This window comes from Centropristis striata, chromosome 9 (assembly GCF_030273125.1).
Source record: "Centropristis striata isolate RG_2023a ecotype Rhode Island chromosome 9, C.striata_1.0, whole genome shotgun sequence".
Taxonomy (NCBI): domain Eukaryota; kingdom Metazoa; phylum Chordata; class Actinopteri; order Perciformes; family Serranidae; genus Centropristis; species Centropristis striata.
In genome coordinates, this window is record NC_081525.1 from 38,396 (window position 1) to 61,168 (window position 22,773).

At 40.7% G+C, this 22,773-nt stretch overlaps 1 protein-coding gene across 2 annotated transcripts; it reads right to left on the bottom strand.

Annotated features, from left to right (window-relative positions):
* Positions 1-6,335: 6,335 nt before the first annotated feature.
* On the bottom strand, positions 6,336-8,536 carry LOC131978328 (phospholipase A2 inhibitor gamma subunit B-like). 2 transcript variants are annotated; one of them, XM_059341947.1, is made up of 5 exons: positions 8,467-8,536; positions 8,112-8,198; positions 6,974-7,129; positions 6,770-6,874; positions 6,336-6,684 (listed from the first exon to the last, which is right to left on the bottom strand). In XM_059341947.1, exons 1-5 carry the CDS (start codon positions 8,516-8,518, stop codon positions 6,479-6,481), a joined length of 606 nt encoding a protein of 201 aa, XP_059197930.1. In that variant the 5' UTR covers positions 8,519-8,536; the 3' UTR covers positions 6,336-6,478. The 2 variants fall into 2 exon arrangements, with proteins under 2 accessions (XP_059197930.1, XP_059197931.1); XM_059341948.1 differs by having other exon boundaries at positions 6,337-6,684; positions 6,974-7,117.
* Positions 8,537-22,773: the final 14,237 nt, after the last annotated feature.

Below are 22,773 nucleotides of genomic sequence, written 5' to 3' on the forward strand. Positions count from 1 at the left end.
TTTTTCATACATAATGAAGATGGATCAGACAAAGGAAATAAAGGCAAAATTTACTGTGACCTCTTTTAATCTCCCACCCAACAAATACCCCATTACAAAAAACTACAACTAATAAAAACTAATTAAATCTAGCAAACTCACTCTAAAAACTCATTAAAACTAACTGAATATGAAAACAAAAATTCACAACCCAATTAAAACAAAAAAACTAATGAAAAATCCACAATTTCAATGAGGGAAGAAACAAAAATCGACATTCTATAGTATGACTTTTTTTTAGATGGCATCATTTTTGGACATCCCATAATATGGTGTTTTTCTGTCTTTTCTGGTTATATTATGCTCTAATATGTATCAACAGACTATAATTGACCAATTTTAAGCATTTTGAAGTATTTTAAAAATGAACCATTCCTGACAAAAATCAACATGCTATAGTATGACTTTTTTTTGAAGGGGTCATTTTTGGCCATCCCATAATATGGTGTTTTTTCGCTACTTTTTGACAAACTATACTACCACAAGTATCAACAGACTATAAACTCACTAAAAACACTCACTAAAAACTCATTAAAACTAAGTGAATTTGAAAACAAATATTTACAACCCAATTAAAACTAAAACTAATGAAAAATCCACTATTCCAATGAGGGCCCCCGCAAAGATAGAAGTGCAAGAATGTGTGTGTGTGTGTGTGTGTGTGTGTGTGTGTGTGTGTGTGTTCTGACCGCTGCACAGCCTCCAGGTACCACTCCGGCCACCAGGACTGGGCTGTCCCCCCTCAGCGTGAGGCCCAGACCTCCCTCTCCGCTCTGCAGGAGGACGACCCTCACCGGGCCCCAGCGAGCTCTGGCACAGAACACAGACAGGGGCCCCTGGAGACCAGGGACCCCCAGATCAGACACCAGCACACATCTATCTATCTATCTATCTATCTATCTATCTATCTATCTATCTATCTATCTATCCATCTATCTATCTATCTATCTATCTATCTATCTATCTATCTACCTATCTAAAACACATTGGTGCCCCGTGCGAGGCACCGCGCAGTTGGCGATCATTCATAATTGACCGTTTGCAAAACTCCTCCCCCGAACGCTCCTCGTCTAATCATACCTTAGCAACCGTTACTAAGAGAAGAAGGTCGGACAAACTTTGAGCTCTGAGCAACAGGATGAAACGGTGTGCATACGGGATTTGTAAATCTGACACCAGGTACCATCAGAGTTCAGCAGAAGTAGTTGTTTTTTCCCCTTTTCCAAAATTCAAAAAGCAAGAGCAGGATTGCTGGCTGTAGATTAAACAGTGTGGGAGAATCCTCTCCCAACTTAATATCTGAAAGATCAAAGGACACACATGTCTGCTCCAAGGTAAGCTGCTAGCTAGCTAACATGAGCTAACTACCGATTGTCTAGCTATGTTAGAGGAGATAACCCAAACCGGATTTAACAGTTTTTGGTTCCTGTCAAATAGTATTCTTACCACTACTAGTGCAGAACTAGTGAAACAAACTGATGTTGATGACACCGTCTGTAAAATTATTTCACTTCAGCCATCTTTTGGCTAACATTATCAACATTTCACATGAACTACTAATACAAATGGTCATGCTATATTTCCAATTAATGGAATGGTGTGAAACTAGAGTATAACTTCTTATCTTTCAAACCATATATAGTTTTGACCATGTACATTAGCCTCAGGTTTATCGAAGTCAGCAAAAGGATGCTAACGCTGGTGAATTAGCCTAGGACTATCGATTTATTAGATCAATCATTTTCATCTCCTCGCTATAAAACAATGGCAGTCGCTGATTGTTTCTGGGTAATAATAAATATCACCATTATCAACCCACTCGGTCTGGTTCAGTATTTATTCAGACCTTCACAATAAGTCACAGTACAGTAAAATACAGATGTAGCCTATAGCACATGCTACATCAGTCTGTGCTGTGGATGATTTACCATCTCGGCTCCAGTGACATCTTATTTTACATGTTTTCTAGAGTGTAGCCTACAGATGACGTGTTTGTAACTATAGTTACATATCAATGATAGAGCAACTATCAACCTCTGTAGCACCAGAGCTATAAGCTAAAAAAGTTAGCTTACAGGCTTTTACCAACTTATTTTATTTTAATCTTTGTAGCATTTTGTGAATGGGCAGCCTCCCTCTTGGAGGTATTACTCCAACAGCGCCGGTCCGCTCCACGGCTGCTGACGGTCCTGGAAGCTTGATGGACATAGCAACAGCAACTAAGGGGGCGGAGCTTCTGCAAACGGTCAATTGTATGATTGTTGAGTTATTATTTTATTTGATTATATACTCAAACTAAACTTTTTAATCAATCATCAACATTTTAGCTGAGAGGATAATAAAATAAATCTTTCTCCCCAACACATAAACAGTGGAAGAGTTCATATGTCCAATCTGAAACTAAACTCTCACTTCTGTTCACTTCTGATTTAATCTAATAATTAAAAAAATCAGCCTGTATGGGATCATAGAGGATCCGTTTAAAATATCTTGTCTCCAAAATATTACACTTATGATCTGAACGTAATCTGGGCAGTGATTTAATTTGTCTGCACAGAAAATATGGAACATAATTTCCTGCTTTAAAACTTAACTTGCAGGAGACAAAGTTGCTTTTGGAGAAACTTAAAGAGAGATAAATGTCACAAACCTCGACAGTTTTCACGACGTAGGATGAAACATTCTGTATTTTGCTGTTCTAGCAGTGATTTTATGTTTTTCTTCTTCTTCTTGTTTTAAAGACAGTTTCAGTATAAACCCCTCCAGCCGTCAGGATGAAGCTGATCGTGTCTCTCACTCTCTTCTTGATGCTCTCCAGCACAGGTAACTCTACTCACTCTTACATCAGCGTTTATGCAGATAATATAAATGTAATGCTGACTAGAATTAAATGCTTAATTCAATAAAAAAAAATATTTTAGGGACAAATCAGGAGAGGAACATTAAGTATCTGTAGTAGGGTTTGGTTTAGTGACAGCAGAGCCATTTCAAATGTTTGTCTCAGTTCATTTATTCTTTCTTTATTTATTTATCGCAGCTGCAGGTCTTAAGTGTCAGACCAGTTCAGGCCTCCAACCGTGTGCCTCCGATGATCAGTTGTGTGCAGCAATTGCTCACACTGAAGGTAAAAATGCATAAAATATTATGAAGATTAATCTGTTTCCAGAAGTGATTTACTTTAATTTCGTCCCATTTAGTCCATGTGTCCTCTTTACATGAAGTACATTGTGTTCAGTATTAGGTAATGAGGAGAGCCAGAGCATCAACCAGACCTGTGTGGCGCCCGCTGTCTGCAGGGTTCCCAGTCACACATTTTCATTGAGTTCTAGTGGGGAGAGGGAAGCTAATGCTGTTCACTGCTGCAACACAGACGGCTGCAACAGTCAAACTGTATCCTGTAAGTATGTTTGGAGTTTAGCTGAAATAACTGGGGTGTGAACCATCTCATGCATGTCTCCTGTTCTGTTTCAGATCCTGATGTGACAGAAAACAGCCTGCAGTGTTTCACCTGCTCTGATACCGTCTGTAATCAGACAGTTCAGTGTGTGGGAGCAGAGGACCGCTGCTTTCATGGTGAGTCCTCCTGATCCATGTTGATCACACACTGCCTCAAGTGTTTGTTTTTAATTAAAAAAATGGTTCTCCTAGTAAAACAGTGGTTTTGTCATCGACAGAGTCACGTGACAACACCTTTGTGAACCATGGCTGTATGTCTGCAAACTTGTGTTATGTTCGCAACCTGATGGCGATTGATAGAGCTTTGTCTGGTGTTAGGCCCGACATCACCGATGAGCCTGACATCACCATTGCAATCGAATGTTGTGCATCCAGCTTCTGTAACTCGGCAGTGTGACGGTCACACTGAGTGTTGTTCCTGTGCTGCTTGGTCTCGTTGCCCTTGTCGTCTATTAGAACCAAGAGTGTAACCGAGCTGAAGTGTTTAACCAACAAAACACAAAAAAGACAGCACTGCTAAAGGTACCTAGTGTGTGAGGTTTTAGCTCCAGCGGCTGCAGAAGACAAACCACAAACTGTCCCCATTTCTCTTTTTACTCTTGCACTCCTCCATGTAAGGAAGCCATTACACAGTCAGATGCAAACACAAAAGCCGTCTAAAACCACCCAGATGCAGAAAAGGTTAGGGCATTCTCTGAAATGTGAATAAAACAGAATGCTTTTGCTCTTTAATCTACCTTTTTCATTGTATTGGAGGTGTTTCTTTTTTTTTTGGCATTTTTGTTGCTTTATTTATAGTTACAGAGTGAAAGGGGGTGATAGAGGGGAAGACATGCGGCAAAGGGAGCTCAGGCCGGATTCGAACCCGGCTCCGCCGCAGCACATGGCATGCGCTCTACCGGTGTGAGCCACCGGGACGCCCATATTGGAGGTGTTTCTGTTACTGAGCCTACCCTTATTGATATAAATATGGTGGACAAAAACAGATGAGAGGTGCGTAAACAAATATCAGAGAGACGCTGACCACAGTTAGAGTGCAAATGAGAAGAACTAGTCACACACTCAAAGCCACAATGCCCAGAATAGATTTTTAAAATGTGTCAATACCCAGAAGAAGACTGTCACGTACATTCTCTGCATTGTGGCTACGACTGTTCAAATATTTTTTTCTACATATTTGAACAGAATAATAGAATCACCTTTCAGTTTATTGATATGCAAGTCAACAGCAGCTGAACCACCTCCTTTCTAAAACAGTCTCAACTAAAACTAAAAAACCTAAAAACCTTCATGGAGAAAGAGTTCATAGCAACCATCCTTAAAAGAGATAACTTGGGTATTGAATGTGTTGAATAATGTGTAGAATGTGTTTTCATCTCTTATCGTTGTTCTGTACCTTCCTCTAAAACAGCAGCATGGAGATGTGATTGTAGTTTACTATTTTTAGATTATAATAAGTTTTCAAAAGGTTCTGTATAAAAATGATTAACCCATCTTTCTTCTGTGTCACATAAATATGTTGCTGTAATCTGGTTCATATAGTAAAATGTGCTCTGTTCAAACTATCCTAATAAAGCTTTTTATGATTCATGACACTCTTCTTCTGTCTCTTTTCGTCAGTCTCTGCTCCTCTCCACACTCCCTCTCAGACATGTACTGCTCTCTGGATTTACATGTATGTGACCTACTCTGATGTAGTCACACAGAAGCCTGCATTAGGATTTTGACCAGTAATCACACAGTTAACTACAGGACACGAGGTCTGAAATAAAACTGTACTCTTCTTCAGATAGCATCAAAAACCTTGCTCTGTAATATTTCGTAGTAGCATCAGTATCGGACCATTCTAGCTTGACTTTTTCCCAGCATGCAATGCCATGACTAGATTTCCTTCATTGAACACATGAAGCGCCACCTTGTGGCCGCAACTACAACCATACTCTTCATGAATTTACACCAAAAAAATAACTGTTTGACATTAAACCAACACAAATACATTTAGTAAACCCGACTGTATTTTTATAGGGGTTACACTATGTTAGATGAGATTACCCAAACCGGATCATTTTTATTACATTGATTCATAGTAAAGCATTTTAATGACATTTTTCTCAGTGGTTGATAGAGACCAAAGCCAGAGCTCAAAGCAGAATGAATATTGGACTACATGCAAACACAAAGCAAGACTTTTGTGTATTTATTTTTTATTTGTTTGTATTTGTATTTATAGTTGGATGTTTTCCAACAAAAAAAGTACAAAAATGTGTCTAATTAAAACAAAATTGAATCTATAAGGTTGCATCATGACAATACTTCAATATGTGGAGAAAACTGTTTTTTCCTGACACTTGTGGTCACTTGGAAAAGTGTTTATGTATAAAACTCATTTGAATCAAATTTAAAAATAATAATTGATCAGAGAAATTCAACTTTTTTCTGATTTCTGTCATTTTATCTGTGTCCTTCTGCACAAAGACTGTTTGAGCTGCAGAATGTATATATATTTTATATATCATAAACAACACTAATTAGATCAGCTAACTCCTCCTGTTTGAATCAAATCAAAGGCCCTGCTCTATGGAGTGAGATTTGTGCCAAAATGTTCAAACAACACACAAAAATATTAATCAAAATATCAAATACAAAATTTAAATTACAAAAAATGAAGTCAAAGACAAAATTCAAAACTTGAAATGAAATTATTTGTGTAACTGCAAAAGAAATCTGTCTTTGAATAACTGTTATAACTATATTGTATTATATATTATTATACATTACTTTATAATTAAAGACAGAATGCAGCAGCAAACAAACAAGCAGTTGCACAAATAATTGATTTCAAGATTTGAATTTTGTCTTTGACTTTATTTTTTGTTTGTTTAAATTTTGTATTTGATATTCTGATTAATATTTTTTCGTTTGAATTTGAAGAAGTGTTGTTTGAACATTTTGGCACTAATCTACCTCCATACTGATCTTTGTTCTAAAAGGCAACAAGCAGAATGAGTCCGATCAAAAGAGGAACAGCGCTCAGCGTGAACATGCCGGCTGAATTACACAGACTGGTGTCACAGCATTTTGGTGTTTGGGTGAAGTTCAGGTTGGACGGCGGGAAAGGCAGCGCAGAGACTTTACACAGGTTCCTGGAGACGCAGCCAGAGACTTTGTGGATGGTGTTTCCATTCGCCGCTGTGGGTCACAAAACCACCGTTAAACCGGCCCACATTCAACAGAGAAAGAAAAGCTGAATGCGTTCTGCAGCTAGAGGACTCACCGGTCCCACTGAGGCAGCGGTCCTCGAACCCCTGACACTGGACCGTCTCATTGCAGTTGTTACAGACGTAGCACTTCAGCTCTTTGTTCACTGGAGGAACAGGGTCTGAAACAGAACAAGAGACATCATCCCCATGTTCACATTGTTGACAGGAAGTCACTTCCTTCCTTGAACATGACCACAGGTTGTTCTCACGTCACTCACAGGGCACATCCTGACTGTTGCAGCTGTTTGTGCTGCAGCAGTAAACAGATGCAGTCCCGTTAGAAGAGCCAAAGTTGAAGGAATATGTCTGGTTGTTTGGGTTGCAGAGTGAAGACGGCGCACAAAACCTTGTCTGAAAGTTGCCTGGAACAGAGACTATTGTAAAATGTTAAGTAAAATAATATTAATAAATAATAATAATTTTATTCATAGAGCACTTTACACTACGCATGTTATAAAGTGCTTTACAAAGACAAGTTAAAAACAGACATGAAACAACAGATGATAATGTTAGAGAATGACATAGTTCTGTGCAATTAAAAGACAGATCCAGGGAAGGTAAAGTTCAGGTAAAATCAGGAAAGGCTCTCTGATAAAAGTTTGTTTTAAGAAGAGATTTAAAAGAGATCACTGACCCAGCCGACCTGATTTCCTCGGGCAGGTTGCTCCAGAGCCTCGGGGCCCTGACTGCCAACGCTCTGTCCCCCTTAGTTTTCAGCCGAGGCCCTAGGACAGTCAGGAGACCCCTGCCCGAGGGTCTCAGAGGACAGACTGGTGTGTAGGTGTTAAGAGGTCAGAGATGTAGCAGGGAGTGAGGCCATGAAGGGCCTTAAAAGTAATCAGTAAGATCTTAAAATCAATTCTAAAGCATACTGGGAGCCAGTGTTAGGATGCTGAAACAGGAGTGATGTGATCATGTTTCTTGGTTCTGGTTAAAAGTCTGGCAGCTGAATTCTGGACAATCTGGAGTCTATGACTGGATTTCTGGTTCAGGCAGGTGAAAAAGGCTGTTGCAGTAATCAAGTGTGATGAGATAAAAGCCTGTAAAATGGTCTCTGTGTCTTCAAAAGTTAGCACAGATCGTGTTTTAGAAATATTTCGAAGGTGATAAAAACAGGATTGCACAAGCTTTGTGGTGTGTTGTTCAAAACACAACTTATCATCAAACCAGACTCCAAGATTCTTTGTGACAGGAGTAATATTATCAATTAGGAAACCGCTAATAACAAGGATCTCTGTTTTGTTTGTATTCAGTTGAAGGAAATTCTGTGACATCCAGTTTTTTACGTCATGTGGACACAAAGGACACACAGACCAAACACACTGAGTCAGAAACAGAGTGATGAGGAAACACTACCTTGTACGGCAATTGTTGCACACAGTTCTCCGTCTGCACAGGTTTTGAGTCCACCGGTTGCATCATCACGACACTGAAGAGCTGCAGCTGCTCCGAGGAAAACATTTATCAGTGAAATGATGACGGTGAGCAGCACAACGATTCCACCGTAAAGCCCAGATAAACTGTTTCATCCTGACGAAACACTGCCTTTAAAAGGAGACTCATTAATTTCATCTGCTGCAGATTTACTCTCAGTCCATTGAAATGTTCCTTCTTCACACTTTAACTGACCTCACCTGCATCCTGACTCATGTTCATGTTAAATAAAGGACATTCTGGTTATCGTCTAACATCTTAAATCATTTTGTATTACCTGTGCTGCAGAGCATCCCGATGAGAGTCAGAGACAGAATCAGCTTCATCATGACGAGTCAACGTGCACAGTGACGGTTTAATTGTGGAACTGAACCTTATATCGGTGAGGTGACGAGGCTGTACAAACAGGAAGAACTTTTTTGTCGAAATAGTGTGTCTTGTGTCATCTCTGTCTGGAGCAACTCTGAAGTTTACAGTGTGAAGTAATGAAGGCAGTCAAGCTACAGTATCATTTAGTTACCAAAGTCAGGAATAACAGGCCTTGTGTTTTATCGAGCGGACCCAGAAGTAGAACAGAAGTCTGGCAGTCAGTTAAATAGTTTATTTCAGAATCACAAACGCTGATCTCAGGTAGCCAGGCAGGGGAGCAGCAGACACAGGGCAGGAGAAAACACACCAAAAATCTCACTGCAGCGCTCAACAGGGGAATTCTTCCAAAAGACCTTGAGTCAGGGCTGTTTGAGGCCAGATAAGATTAGAATTTGGGCTGTAGGTGAAAGTGGCAGCCATTTTCTGTTACTCATCTTGTTGATAATATCCATACTGGTCTCTGGATCGATCCAGTCTCTTCTCCAGGGCCGTCAGTCGCTCCTTGATTCCATCCACAGTGTGTTTTGTGACCACAGTCTGAGTTCTGACAGCTCTGTCCATCGTATCAATCATCTCAGCAGCCTCATGGAGCTTTGGACAGCTGTCACCGTTTACTGTGTATCTCCATAAACCAGAGCAAAGCCTGATCCAATCAGAAGAAGACCTGTGATCAAGGTTCTGAATAGATAGAGATCTTCTATATCCTCTATGCAGAGGAGAAGTATACTGGGAAAGAGGAGGAGTTACAGAACAAGACGGGAACCAGCAGGAGCTGAGAGAGAGCAGCTCAGGGGCAAACAGGGACAGAAAGATTTTACTGATCACTTTTAAAGCTCTTTTAGGTCTGTCTGCTAGATATTTAACAGAATGATTAACTCTGTTGGGCCTCGCGACGGGCGTCAACTATGTTGGGGCATCTGGTTCCAGATACCAATTGCCTCCATCACGGGTCACCAAAAATGTTGGGAATTAAGGATGGCTCTTTTATGAATAAATGATAACTTGCACAGGGCGTCAAATATATTAATAAAAGGGCGTTATCATAAAGTCTATCCCTCCCATAAGGATATCAGATATGTAGGGATTAACCTGAGCAACCTTGTGTGGATCTCATGGTTCAAAAGTGTGGTTAGATGGCTATAAGAATTATTAATAATTATCATAAATAATTATTAATTATAAGAAATGATATGACTTGATTTGCTCTAAGTCAGCTCGTAAAAAGGGGCACCATCTGTAAAACAGAAAAATATAGCCAATTCACCTAAATCAGTCTCATAAAGTTACTAAACTATCAATTTTAAACACTGATTATTAATTATGAATATAATTTTAATAAAATGACCTTATTAATATTTAGTAGTGGTTGAAGGAATCGTGAATTCTTGTCACAGCAGAGGCCAGCATATCGTTCATAATGTACAACAAGTAAAGCAAATAAAAGCACACATCTATAAAGTATAGAGAGCTACATTACAAAAGAGAGGAAACGTGTGTGTGTGTGTGTGTGTGTGTGTGTGTGTGTGTGTGTGTGTGTGTGTGTCTTCACACAAAGGATGGTAAACTCAAGCTGTGAGGGGTGACTAGGCCTTTTGGCCGAGTGAGAGCTGCAAAACTGTGTTTAGTTACAGTTAATTTAAAGTATATTACTGTAAATCACTGTATGAGCAAATCAAAGGTTAGTATAGTTAGTTGCATATAAGGCTGACTGTCTGTATAAAGCAAGATTAACGTACAACTTTGATTGTAACACAAATATCACATAAATATACTTATAAGACACATATAAACCAAATCATTAATTACAGGTCAAATCCTTTCCGCTAAAGTCCTCGCTGATTTCTTATCTAAGCCCAGTTACATTACTCACGAATCCAGTTGAAAAGGGGGGGGGAATCCTTTTCCAGTGGCGGGCGTGGAAAGAAGGAAGTTGAGTTCAATAATTTGCTGTCTTGCAAATTAAGTTGCTGGTTGTCCTTGTTGTTGAGGTAAAGCTTTCCCTGGCAGTTGCAATGAACTTTGTGTTCATTAATGCAACTTTGGTACGCAGAGAAGGTCAGAGTTGCAGTTGTACCAGAATTACTCCTGGACAGGAGATTTTCTGAGGAGCAGACCTCATCACAGCAGGGCTCTGCAGGAGATGAGGGGGGGCTGGTGAATCCAGGCCTCTGGATTATCTCCTGAAGAAGAGGTGTTGCTGCTCTGGGGAGCGGTGGAGAAAGAGAGAGAAGGGAGGGAGGACTGGCTCCCTTATAGCAGACCAGTGGACCTCCTGCAGTGTCCAAGGTGCCTTGACCAATGAGGTGACCTGGAAGGTGTCGTAAAATGCAAAGCATTCTGGGAAGGGAAGTTCTTGAGAGAAAATGGCGGTGACCTGCCATTTTGTGAGTTGACTCAGAAAGTTGTTTCATTTAATCCACAAATGAACCAAAGATTCACCTGTGGTACGATCCCAACAACTCCATACGAGCCGACCCGCGTCCTCAGATCCTCGGCTCCTTCTGAACATCCAAAGTCTGAACTAAAAACCAAAGGGGAGCGGGCTTTCTCCACCAGAGACCCTGGAGACTCTGGAACCAGCTCAGAGCCACTAACTTCTGTTGAATCACTTCTTAAAACACTTTTATAGACTTGATTTTATGTAATGCGTCTATCTCACCACTCCTTTTTACTCTTTTCCTCCTTCTCCCTTTTATTTTCTGTCTGTGAGAATGTCTTGTGGTTGTTCCTGCTCTGTCTCTGATTGTTTTTATTTTAATGTAAGAATAGTTTTTAGCCTTATGACATCATTCTCCTTGTGATTAACTCTCTCTGTCCAAGCACTTTGTAAACTGGTGTTATTAAAAGGTGCTATAGAAATAAAGTTATTATTATTATAAAACCAAAACCTTGACACCTTGTTTTCTTTCTTGGTTCTGGTTCTGTTGTGTTCTGCATGTTCTCCTCGTGTCAGCGAGGGTTCTCTCCTCCCACAGTCCAAACACATGCAGCTTAGGTTTACCTGGTGACTCTAAATGTCCCGTAGGAGTCAATGAGAGCGTGAATGGTAGTGTCTCTCTGTGTTATGTGGTTACAGATAACGGATGGATGGATTCTAACTGAAAAGTGAGTCTTGTGTTGTGTGTGGACTCGTTTATCGTCACTGCACATCTCTCATTCATCTTTTAATGCGTTGTCTCTTTAAAAACAGAGAGATTTGACCTTTAACCCAGAGAGCAGACCAGATGAAGGTTTGCAGCCCTTTGGTTCAGTGTTTGCTGTCCCTCCCTCCTCTTTTCATGTCAAACTAAACATCATTTATGAAAAATCTCTGTAGTGTGAGTTTAACACCAACTGAGTTCCTGTTGGCCCTTTTCACTGTGGCTCAACTCAAGTTCCTCATATATCTGATGTGTAACTCAGTCATTTCACACTCAGAGTGTAAAAGGGAAGTACGTGGTGCCACTCCCACTCAGCTGTGACTCTTAGATCAACTGTTGGTTGCTTCCTTTAGCTGCACATTTGGTGCCAGTTGGAATCACTGTTCACCATTTCAGGATTGTTAGAAATGGCCACAAACTCCAGAAAAATCCTGCTGTGATCTGCTTTCAGAAACTTTTCACATTTAGTAGATTTGTGTATTTTGTGTGATTGTGTGTCAGATCTTGTGTTGTGTTGCTGCTTATTGAGAGTCTAGTGAGTCAGCATCCATCCTCTGGATGCTCCAGGTCTCTAGTCTCTGAATGCTCCAGGTCTCTAGTCTGGATGATCCAGGTCTCTAGTCTGAATGCTCCAGGTCTCTAGTCTGAATGCTCCAGGTCTCTAGTTAAAGACTCTAGGTCAAAGACTTCAAGTACCTGGGCTCATGGGTCAATTCAACAGAGCAAGACCTGAAAGTGAGGAAGGCACTTGCATGGAGGGCCCTGAATGGCATGAGCGGTGTATGGAACTCCAACCTCCCCCGTAAAATCAAACTTAGCTTCTTCTGTGCAACTGTGGAGTCTGTTCTTCTATATGGCAGTGAATGCTGGACCCTGAAGCCAACCTTGCAGAAGTCCCTAGACGGGTGCTACACCAGAGTGCTGCGTGCAGTATTAAACATCAGTAAGGGTACACATGTTACCAACAAGACTCTATATGAGGGCATTCCAAGGTTGAGCCAGAAAATAACAGCCAGGAGAATGAGACTAGCAGGACACTGCCAAAGGCACCAAGAACTGTCGGCCAGCAAACTGGTGCTGTGGGAACCAACACACGGGCGCCGGTCTGTGGGACGTCCCACACCAACATATGTGGACGTACTCAAGGACGATGCAGGAGCACAAAGTACCGACGAACTGGCCAGATGTATGGAGAATCGGGATGACTGGAAGCAAAGATGGAAGGCTCGTCTGAGGACGACCTAGAGAGAACTTTAGTTACACAAATAATAACGCACAAACCTGTGAAGTAAAAAGAGAAACACAAGGTGTTGTCTCCTCAGAGTTGTTCTGATCTTTGGAATTGTCTGTCACCTTTGGCATCATGATGATGTAATGATTTGATGATGTAATGATTTGATGATATCACAATGTAATGATTTGATGATGTAATGATTTGATGATGTAATGATTTGATGATGTCACAATGCAATGATTTGATGATGTAATGATTTGATGATGTCACAATGTAATGATTTGATGATGTCACAATGTAATGATTTGATGATGTCATGATTTGATGATGTCACAATGTAATGATTTGATGATGGAATGATTGATGATGTCACAATGTAATGATTTGATGATGGAATGATTGATGATGTCACAATGTAATGATTTGATGATGGAATGATTGATGATGTCACAATGTAATGATTTGATGATGTCACAATGTAATGATTTGATGATGTCACAATGTAATGATTTGATGATGTCATGATTTGATGATGTCACAATGTAATGATTTGATGATGTCACAATGTAATGATTTGATGATGGAATGATTGATGATGTCACAATGTAATAATTTGATGATGTAATGATTTGATGATGTCACAATGTAATGATGAACACTATGAGATTCATCAGAGATGTGTGTGTGTATGTGTGTGTGTGTGTGTGTGTGTGTGTGCGCATGTGTGAGGAGTGTGCGTGTTTCGCGCATGTGTGTGTGTGTGTGTGTATCTGTAACTGTAATCACATCAAAGATCAAAGCAATCAGATCAAAGCAATCAACAGAATTAACTGACACCTGCTAATGTCCTGGAACATTGACAGGTGGAATTTCTGGCCTCGAACAGAAAGCATTTTTGGCAAAACCATAATACCAATCATTGATCCGACTTCACTTTGAGCGTCCCGAGTTCTTCCTGAACGTCTACATATGATTTTTTTAAAGAAAAATTTAAAAAATAGCTTTATTAGAGCGATCTAAAAAAACTGTTCCATCTTCCCTTTTTCGAAATCTTCCTGCGTTTTTAATATGGGAGCCAATGAAGCTGTTGGTGGTGTTGGTGGATCATCTGTGCGTCCTACGCCCAAACTATAACTCTGACAGCTTTACCAGAGGATTGTGAGTGAGAAGACTAATTTTCCTACGTTTCTATGTATAAATTATCTCTGTAGAGTGGAATTTGCGGCCTGGAGCGCAGTTTTAAAATTTATTTTTTATCCAATTATTGTTCTTTTTCGCTCATTTTTTGTCGGCCGTCCCATTCATTTCAATGTAAAATTTTGAGCAGTTTTTCGCGACTTACGTCGTGAAAAATTCGTATTCTGTAGAGAAAAGTAATAGCACACCGACCGCACGTTTTGATATATAATTTGTCCTGCAACTCTTCAAGTTGTAGAACTAGGAGCGGGACGAAATTCCGTCCGGAAGAGGAATAAGAAGAAATCCACAGTATAACAGTAGTGCAGCACTGGTCCCTACAGATATTGCTGTATGGGACCAGTGCTGGGGAGATCGCCCCGAGGCCCTAATGAAATTCATAAAGTATCTGAGAGCTTATAGCTGTTATATCTGAGCTCCTCCGCTATAGTCGTCTTCACCATGATTTATAAGTTCTGGAAAAGTCCCATGATGCATTGGGACACTCCCACATGGATTCTCATTTTGTGTCTCTTTATGTCCTTTTTTGTTCATTTTGTGTCTTTTTCTGGTCATTTTGTGCCTTTTTTAGTAATTTTGTCTTTTTTAAGTAATTTAGTTTTTTTCTGTCAGTTTGTGTCTTTTTAAAATAATTTTGTGTCTTTTTAAAATAATTTTGTGTCTTTTTTTAAAATAATTTTGTCTTTTTTGAGTAATTTAGTTTTTTTCTGTCATTTTGTGTCTTTTTTAAGTAATTTTGTGTCTTTTTTTAAAATAATTTTTTGTCTTTTTTTTAGTAATTTTGTGTGTTTTATTGGTCATTTTCATCCTGCCTCCAGCGGCCCCAGGTAATTAGAGTTAGAGAGCCCTGCTGTAGACTGGTTGATCTCCGGCTCGCTGTTAGTTGCGTCATGTTATCTCAGCTTGTGACTGCTCCAGTGAGGGTCTTTTATAAGGAGCCAGTCATCGTTTTGTTAGCATAGGTAGTTAGCGTTAGCATCTCCTGCTCTGTTAGATGCTAGAAAGCAAGCAGCAAAGCATCAAGCTTTTCATAACTTCCAAACTCCTTCCACAGTCTCCAGAATGTCAGAAGCATCAACAACATGTCAGGAGTAAAATCATCTTTGGTATTGTGAGATGACATTTATAATGAAACAAATGTCAGTTTACAATTATAGTCTTAGATTAACCCAAACAGTTCTAGGAGTTTATTAAAATGATTATTATCGGCCTATCTGCTCCTTTAACTCCAAAAACCTCTAGATAATAACTTTCTTTAAAAAAGGAAAGTTAACTTTGGATCAGAGTTGACGGAGTTGTAGGGGCGGGGGGAGTGTGTGTGTGTGTGTGTGTGTGTGTGTGTGTGTGTGTGTAGCTGCTGCTGTGTGATTGGCTGCTGTGATCATGTGATTTCTCAGAAAGCCCTGAAGCTGAGAGGACGCTCCGTGCTGCTCACACACAAACAGAAACATGTGAGAAACGTCTCCAACACACTGAAACGTCTTTAACAAGGTGGAACTCATCATGTGAAGCAGCTTCCAGAGACAAATGTTTCTGTGTCTGCTGGAACTTTACACGCTGAAGAGCCGTGAAGGCCACGAGGAAGACGAAGAGGAAGACGAAGAGGAAGACGAAGAGGAAGACGAAGAGGAAGACGAGTCCACAGCCGACTTCCTGCTGCAGGAGGGAACAACACTGCAGAAAAACATCAAGCTCACCAAGTAATTTCTTCTTCTATCTATCAATAGTATCTGATTTATCTTGTTTTAGTATAATTCACCTACTGACCATATCTTCATGTGCTTATTTTAACAACATGTGTCTTTTTGTAACAAAATGAGTGAATAACCTCTTCACAGGGATTTCAGTCCTGTATAAAGACTTGTTTTTAGGATTGACATTGTGAGCTTTTTCATGCTTTTCAATCTATTCAACTGTTGAATATTGTGAGTTTTTACCTCAAATATTGGCTCCAGTTGAGAGTTTTAGTTGCATGAAGTTTAAATGATATTTCAAAAGTATTTTCTACCACCAGTATCTACCCACAGATACTGGAATGAGGAAAAAAACGTGCTAGTTTCAAGTATTTCTGGCTTATTTTAATGTTACAACAGTCGGGCTTTTCAAGCCACAATTGCTCGAAATAAGTATTTCTGGACTTATTTTATGACATCATTGTTTTTTCCAGTGCCGAGATATTTTTTTACTTAATTAAAGAATTCTTGCAAAGAAACATTTACTTACTGCACTGGCAGATAATTTGACTTGTTTCCAAGTCATTCTAGTTATTTATTTCTCATTTTTTGTCAGTTGGTTTTTGCAGTGTAATCGTAATAACGCAACAATTGTCTGACAGAATAATGACGAACCAGCATGTGAAACAACCTAACTTTAACATTTCATATTCTAACTTTCGTCCTTTGGCTTCCTAACTCCTGTAGCTGCAGTTTCTTCCAGAAATATTGAGAGTGTATTCTCACAGTCCACAGCTGATATTCTATATTTCCTCTCAGAATGAAACATTTGTCCATGTAAACAGAGAGAATAACAACATTTAGTGATTCTGATCTCTTCCTGTTTCCACAGAGCCTCTGATCAGCTCATCACACTTTAATCACACAGGAACTGTTCAACACATCCAGTCCACAGGGAACTGTTCAACACATCCAGTCTACAGGGAACTGTTCAACACATCCAGTCCACGGGGAACTGTTCAACACATCCAGTCCACAGGGAACTGTTAAACACATCCAGTCCACAGGGAACTGTTCAACACATCCAGTCCACAGGGAACTGTTCAACACATCCAGTCTACAGGGAACTGTTAAACACATCCAGTCCACAGGGAACTGTTCAACACATCCAGTCCACAGGGAACTGTTCAACACATCCAGTCTACAGGGAACTGTTCAACACATCCAGTCTACAGGGAACTGTTCAACACATCCAGTCTACAGGGAACTGTTCAACACATCCAGTCCACAGGGAACTGTTCAACACATCCAGTCAACAGGGAACTGTTCAACACATCCAGTCTACAGGGAACTGTTCAACACATCCAGTCAACAGGGAACTGTTCAACACATTCAGTCCTCAGGGAACTGTTCAACACATCCAGTCCACAGGGAACTGTTCAACACATCCAGTCTACAGGGAACTGTTCAACACATCCAGTCAACAGGGAACTGTTCAACACATCCAGTCCACAGGGAACTGTTCAACACATCCAGTCAACAGGGAACTGTTCAACACATCCAGTCTACAGGGAACTGTTCAACACATCCAGTCAACAGGGAACTGTTCAACACATTCAGTCCTCAGGGAACTGTTCAACACATCCAGTCCACAGGGAACTGTTCAACACATCCAGTCTACAGGGAACTGTTCAACACATCCAGTCAACAGGGAACTGTTCAACACATTCAGTCAACAGGGAACTGTTCAACACATCCAGTCCACAGGGAACTGTTCAACACATCCAGTCCACAGGGAACTGTTCAACACATCCAGTCCACAGGGAACTGTTCAACACATTCAGTCCTCAGGGAACTGTTCAACACATCCAGTCCACAGTGAACTGTTCAACACATCCAGTCAACAGGGAACTGTTCAAAATGGCCTCAGCACCAAGAAGAAGATGGAGCATAGACCGGCCTCCTGACCTTTCTGATCTGATGAACAAACTCTGTGAGAATGCAGCTTCTTTCATCAGAGAGTTTAACAGCAAAGAACCCAGGATGAGAGAGATCGCAGGAGAGTTACAGGAGATCGCTGAGGAAGTAAGAAAGATGCAGAAGACAACATATAGAGACAGAACACTTGGAGCTATAGGAGCAGGGCTCATGATCTTTGCAGCTCCATTCACTGGGGGGCTGAGTTTAATAGGAGCAGCAGGAGGTGCTGCTGCTGTTGTTAATGCAAACATAACTAAAACAATGAAAGAGAACGGAAGTGCAAAGAAAGTAAAAGAGCTGGGGAGAGAGTTCATGGGGATTGTTGAACCTCTGAAGAACATTCTGCAGGAAATAAAGACAGTGTGTGAAAAGCTGGAGCAAATATCATCTAAACTTCAGGCAGAATGCACTCTAGAACATCTGGAGGACTTTCAGTTGATTCTAACACGAGTGTCTCAGCTGGCAGAAATGAGTAGAGAAGCTCTGGATGTAACTGTTATATTGATGACTTTGATCAATGATATGTTAAAGCTCATTGTGAGCGTGATTAGAGTCACTGCGACCCCTGAAGAAGACGAAAAGCTAACAGAAGCCATCATCCAGTCAGCTGATCGCTGTCAGAAGGTCACTGATCAGTTTATGAAGATGAAGGAAGAACTCACAACATTTACAGGAAAGTAAAGGTCCAGAGGATATTTAGGGGGAGACAGCAGGTCAATGATCAGTTTGTTCAGATGGAGAAGAAACTCATATTCTTGACCAACATTTAAAGATTCAAGCTGCAGTGAGATGTTATTGATTTTATTGTAAGTATTGTATATGATGTCCATGACAGTGATGGATTGTTTTTGTTGTAAAAAACATATTTTAGTTAAGAGCTTAACTTTAACATTGACTGTGCTAATAAAGAGTTCCTATGACTTCCAACTACTAAAGAGATACAAGCATCAAGCCCAGGCTGTGAAGGGTTGAATGGGAACGAAGAGCCATAGAAGAGAGAATACGCTGACTCACGCTCTAAACCGTCTGTAAGGGAGTGGCAGAGGAGATAAGATGGTTTTCTCATGCTTTTTTAGGGTAATTTTGTGTCTTTTTTGGAATTTTATGTCTCTTTTGGGGTAAATTTACGTGCAACATGAGCTCATCGTGAATATTTCACTCTGAAATCATCATTTTCTTTCAACTACTCGTCTCAAACGTGTCTGTTTCTGAAGTCCGTTCTCAGGCTCAGTCCTGTCCCACAAGTTGTTGCAGCATTTTTATTGGGTCGATTCCATTTGTGCCACAAATTTGGTGCTAAATTTAACCATTTATTACCACTTGAGAAGAAGAAAAATGCTCCAGGTCTCTAGTCTGAATGCTTCAGGTCTCTAGTCTGAATGCTCCAGGTCTCTAGTCTGGATGCTCCAGGTCTCTAGTCTCTGAATGCTCCAGGTCTCTAGTCTGAATGCTCCAGGTCTCTAGTCTGAATGCTCCAGGTCTCTAGTCTGGATGCTCCAGGTCTCTAGTCTGAATGCTCCAGGTCTCTAGTCTGAATGCCCCAGGTCTCTAGTCTGAATGCTCCAGGTCTCTAGTCTGGATGCTCCAGGTCTCTAGTCTGGATGATCCAGGTCTCTAGTCTGAATGCTCCAGGTCTCTAGTCTGAATGCTCCAGGTCTCTAGTCTGGATGATACAGGTCTCTAGTCTGAATGCTCCAGGTCTCTAGTCTGAATGCTCCAGGTCTCTAGTCTGGATGATACAGGTCTCTAGTCTGAATGCCCCAGGTCTCTAGTCTGAATGCTCCAGGTCTCTAGTCTGGATGCTCCAGGTCTCTAGTCTCTGAATGCTCCAGGTCTCTAGTCTGAATGCTCCAGGTCTCTAGTCTGGATGCTCCAGGTCTCTAGTCTGAATGCTCCAGGTCTCTAGTCTGGATGCTCCAGGTCTCTAGTCTCTGAATGCTCCAGGTCTCTAGTCTGAATGCTCCAGGTCTCTAGTCTGGATGCTCCAGGTCTCTAGTCTGAATGCTCCAGGTCTCTAGTCTGAATGCTCCAGGTCTCTAGTCTGGATGCTCCAGGTCTCTAGTCTGAATGCTCCAGGTCTCTAGTCTGAATGCCCCAGGTCTCTAGTCTGAATGCTCCAGGTCTCTAGTCTGGATGCTCCAGGTCTCTAGTCTGGATGATCCAGGTCTCTAGTCTGAATGCTCCAGGTCTCTAGTCTGGATGATACAGGTCTCTAGTCTGAATGCTCCAGGTCTCTAGTCTGAATGCTCCAGGTCTCTAGTCTGGATGATACAGGTCTCTAGTCTGAATGCCCCAGGTCTCTAGTCTGAATGCTCCAGGTCTCTAGTCTGGATGCTCCAGGTCTCTAGTCTCTGAATGCTCCAGGTCTCTAGTCTGAATGCTCCAGGTCTCTAGTCTGGATGCTCCAGGTCTCTAGTCTGAATGCTCCAGGTCTCTAGTCTGGATGCTCCAGGTCTCTAGTCTCTGAATGCTCCAGGTCTCTAGTCTGGATGCTCCAGGTCTCTAGTCTGAATGCTCCAGGTCTCTAGTCTGAATGCTCCAGGTCTCTAGTCTGAATGCTCCAGGTCTCTAGTCTGAATGCTCCAGGTCTCTAGTCTGGATGCTCCAGGTCTCTAGTCTCTGAATGCTCCAGGTCTCTAGTCTGGATGCTCCAGGTCTCTAGTCTGAATGCTCCAGGTCTCTAGTCTCTGAATTCTCCAGGTCTCTAGTCTCAGCTTTACACTCTGTTATAAATAATCTGTTTTCTGTCTCTGTTCATGGGGGTCACTATCCGTGGACGAAGGTCACTAACTGTGTGTGTGTGTGTGTGTGTGTGTGTGTGTGTGTGTGTGTGTGTGTGTGTGTAACCTCTCTGTGCATTTATATATTAATCATGTAAAATGCTTTTGACACAATGATCATGTGCTAATATTGTTTTAAAACTATGATTACTCTAGAGACATCAAAACTAAATACATTTATCCCAACTGCGTAAACTTAGTCAGATTCTATCATCATAAATAAATATATTGTATGAATTGTATTCTATGTGCACACAGCAACATCTGTGTCTCCACTAATATCTCTGTACGTCATAACAAGGCAGGAGGGTTGTTGAATGTTGGGGAACAGGTGAAGGACACAGTGTGCTGGGGAGAGGAGGGAACTATCTTCTCTGCCCGGTGACATGACATGTCTTTATATTAATTAAAACTGACCAATCAGCGGATCAGGAGGGCGGCACTTCCTGGAAGAAATCTACCTTCATTTTTTAGCAAAATCTGTCAGGTTATAAAAAGGGTTGGAGGGACAGAAGAGGGTCAGACCTCATGAACTGATCCGCCTTAATCATGTCAATCAGGGACGAGATGTTTGAACCCAGAGATCTCTGTAAAATGCACATTTCTTGACGTATTGTAATAAAATATAAAAACTAAGAACTTGGACGTCTCCTGCTCATCATTCCCCATCAAACCATCTGCACAGAGAAATGGAAAGAGGATTTACTGTTGGAGTCAGATCATTTAATGTTAAAGGTTTCCTCAATGCATTTCTCTAACAACTCAGAGCCCATTTAATATTCAGCTGAACTTCTGGTTTCAGGACGTTTGGTTCACTAGATTCATCAGATCTTGTACTTTGATGCTTTACTAGGGCCTCGGGGCAATCTCCCCAGCACTGGTCCCATCCAGAAATATCTGTAGGGACCAGTGCTGCACTACTGTTATACTGTGGATTTCTTCTTCTTCCTCTTCCGGACGCAATTTCGTCAGGACAAATTATACGTTAAAACGTGCGGTTTGATCGGGATCAGTGTGCTATTACTTTTCTCTACAGAATACGAATTTTTCGCGAAAAGCTGCCCAAAATTTTGCATTGAAGTGAATGGGACGGCTGAAAAAAAATGAGGAAAAAAGAACAATAATTGGAGATTTTTAAACGTCTACTCCTCCGGCATAATTTCACCTAGAGACTCCATTTAAACTTTAAACAGTAGACACAAGTCTTGTGTATCGGTGTATTAATCCACGTTTCGATAGGTCATATAGTTTTTTATCAATCCCTGTTCAATGACCATGACCATTTTTGGAGAAATTCTGAGATTATAATGGGTGTGTATTGCACGGAATGTTCGTGTCAGAGTGTGTGACATCATCACCAGAGTGTAGAGGGAGAGAAAAAACTGTCAAAAAATGAATTTGAAAACTGCGCTCCAGGCCGCAAATTCCACTCTACGGAAATAATTTATACATAGAAACGTAGGAAAATTAGTCTTCTCCCTCACAATCCTCTGGTAAAGCTGTCAGAGTTATAGTTTGGGCGTAGGACGCACAGATGATCCACCAACACCACCAACAGCCTCATTGGCTCCCATATTAAAAACGCAGGAAGATTTCTGAAAAAGGGAGATGTAACAGTTTTTTTAGATCGCTCTAACAAAGCTATTTTTTATTTTTCTTAGAAAAAACATATGTAGACGTTCAGGAAGAACTCAGGACGCTCAAAGTGAAGTCGGATCATATGTGATTTTAATTACACACACACATTTTGAGGTTAAAGGGCATAGTTTGAAATCTCTGAAGAATCTCATCATAGTGTACACACACCGGCAGTAGCCCCTGTGGCCTTTTCAGAATTTTCCCAGAAGAAATTTTCTAGTTTTGTTTCTACATTCTTTTTATTCTAGTGATGGTAGTTTAATGTGTTCTTTCTGTTTCACTTTGTTTTCTGATTTGACTTCATGCTGGTTTCTTTATTCTGATTGGTTGCCTTTAAACACAACAGAACAGTCAGAGCACGAAGCGTGTTGAATATTATTCCATCCTGGTTCTCACTGAGACACAATATCACTGAGCTGTTTGTATTCACCACATATTCATCTTCTCTTCTGCTCTGATGCTCTCTTTATGTTATTCTACGTGTATGTTTAGTCTCTAGTCTTAATAAAATCATGTTTTATTCACATAAATCTGTTGGAGGAGAACAAAGAAAACAGGTCAGGTCAGTCAGAA

Excerpts from the sequence above, each read along its gene's own strand:
- LOC131978328 (XM_059341947.1), bottom strand. The coding sequence starts at position 8,518 with ATGATGAAGCTGATTCTGTCTCTGACTCTCATCGGGATGCTCTGCAGC. Across the intron at positions 7,130-8,111 it reads TGCAACAATTGCCGTACAAG|TCTCTGTTCCAGGCAACTTT; the intron begins GTAGTGTTTCCT and ends ATTTTACAATAG. Across the intron at positions 6,875-6,973 it reads CAACAGTCAGGATGTGCCCT|ACCCTGTTCCTCCAGTGAAC; the intron begins GTGAGTGACGTG and ends GTTCTGTTTCAG.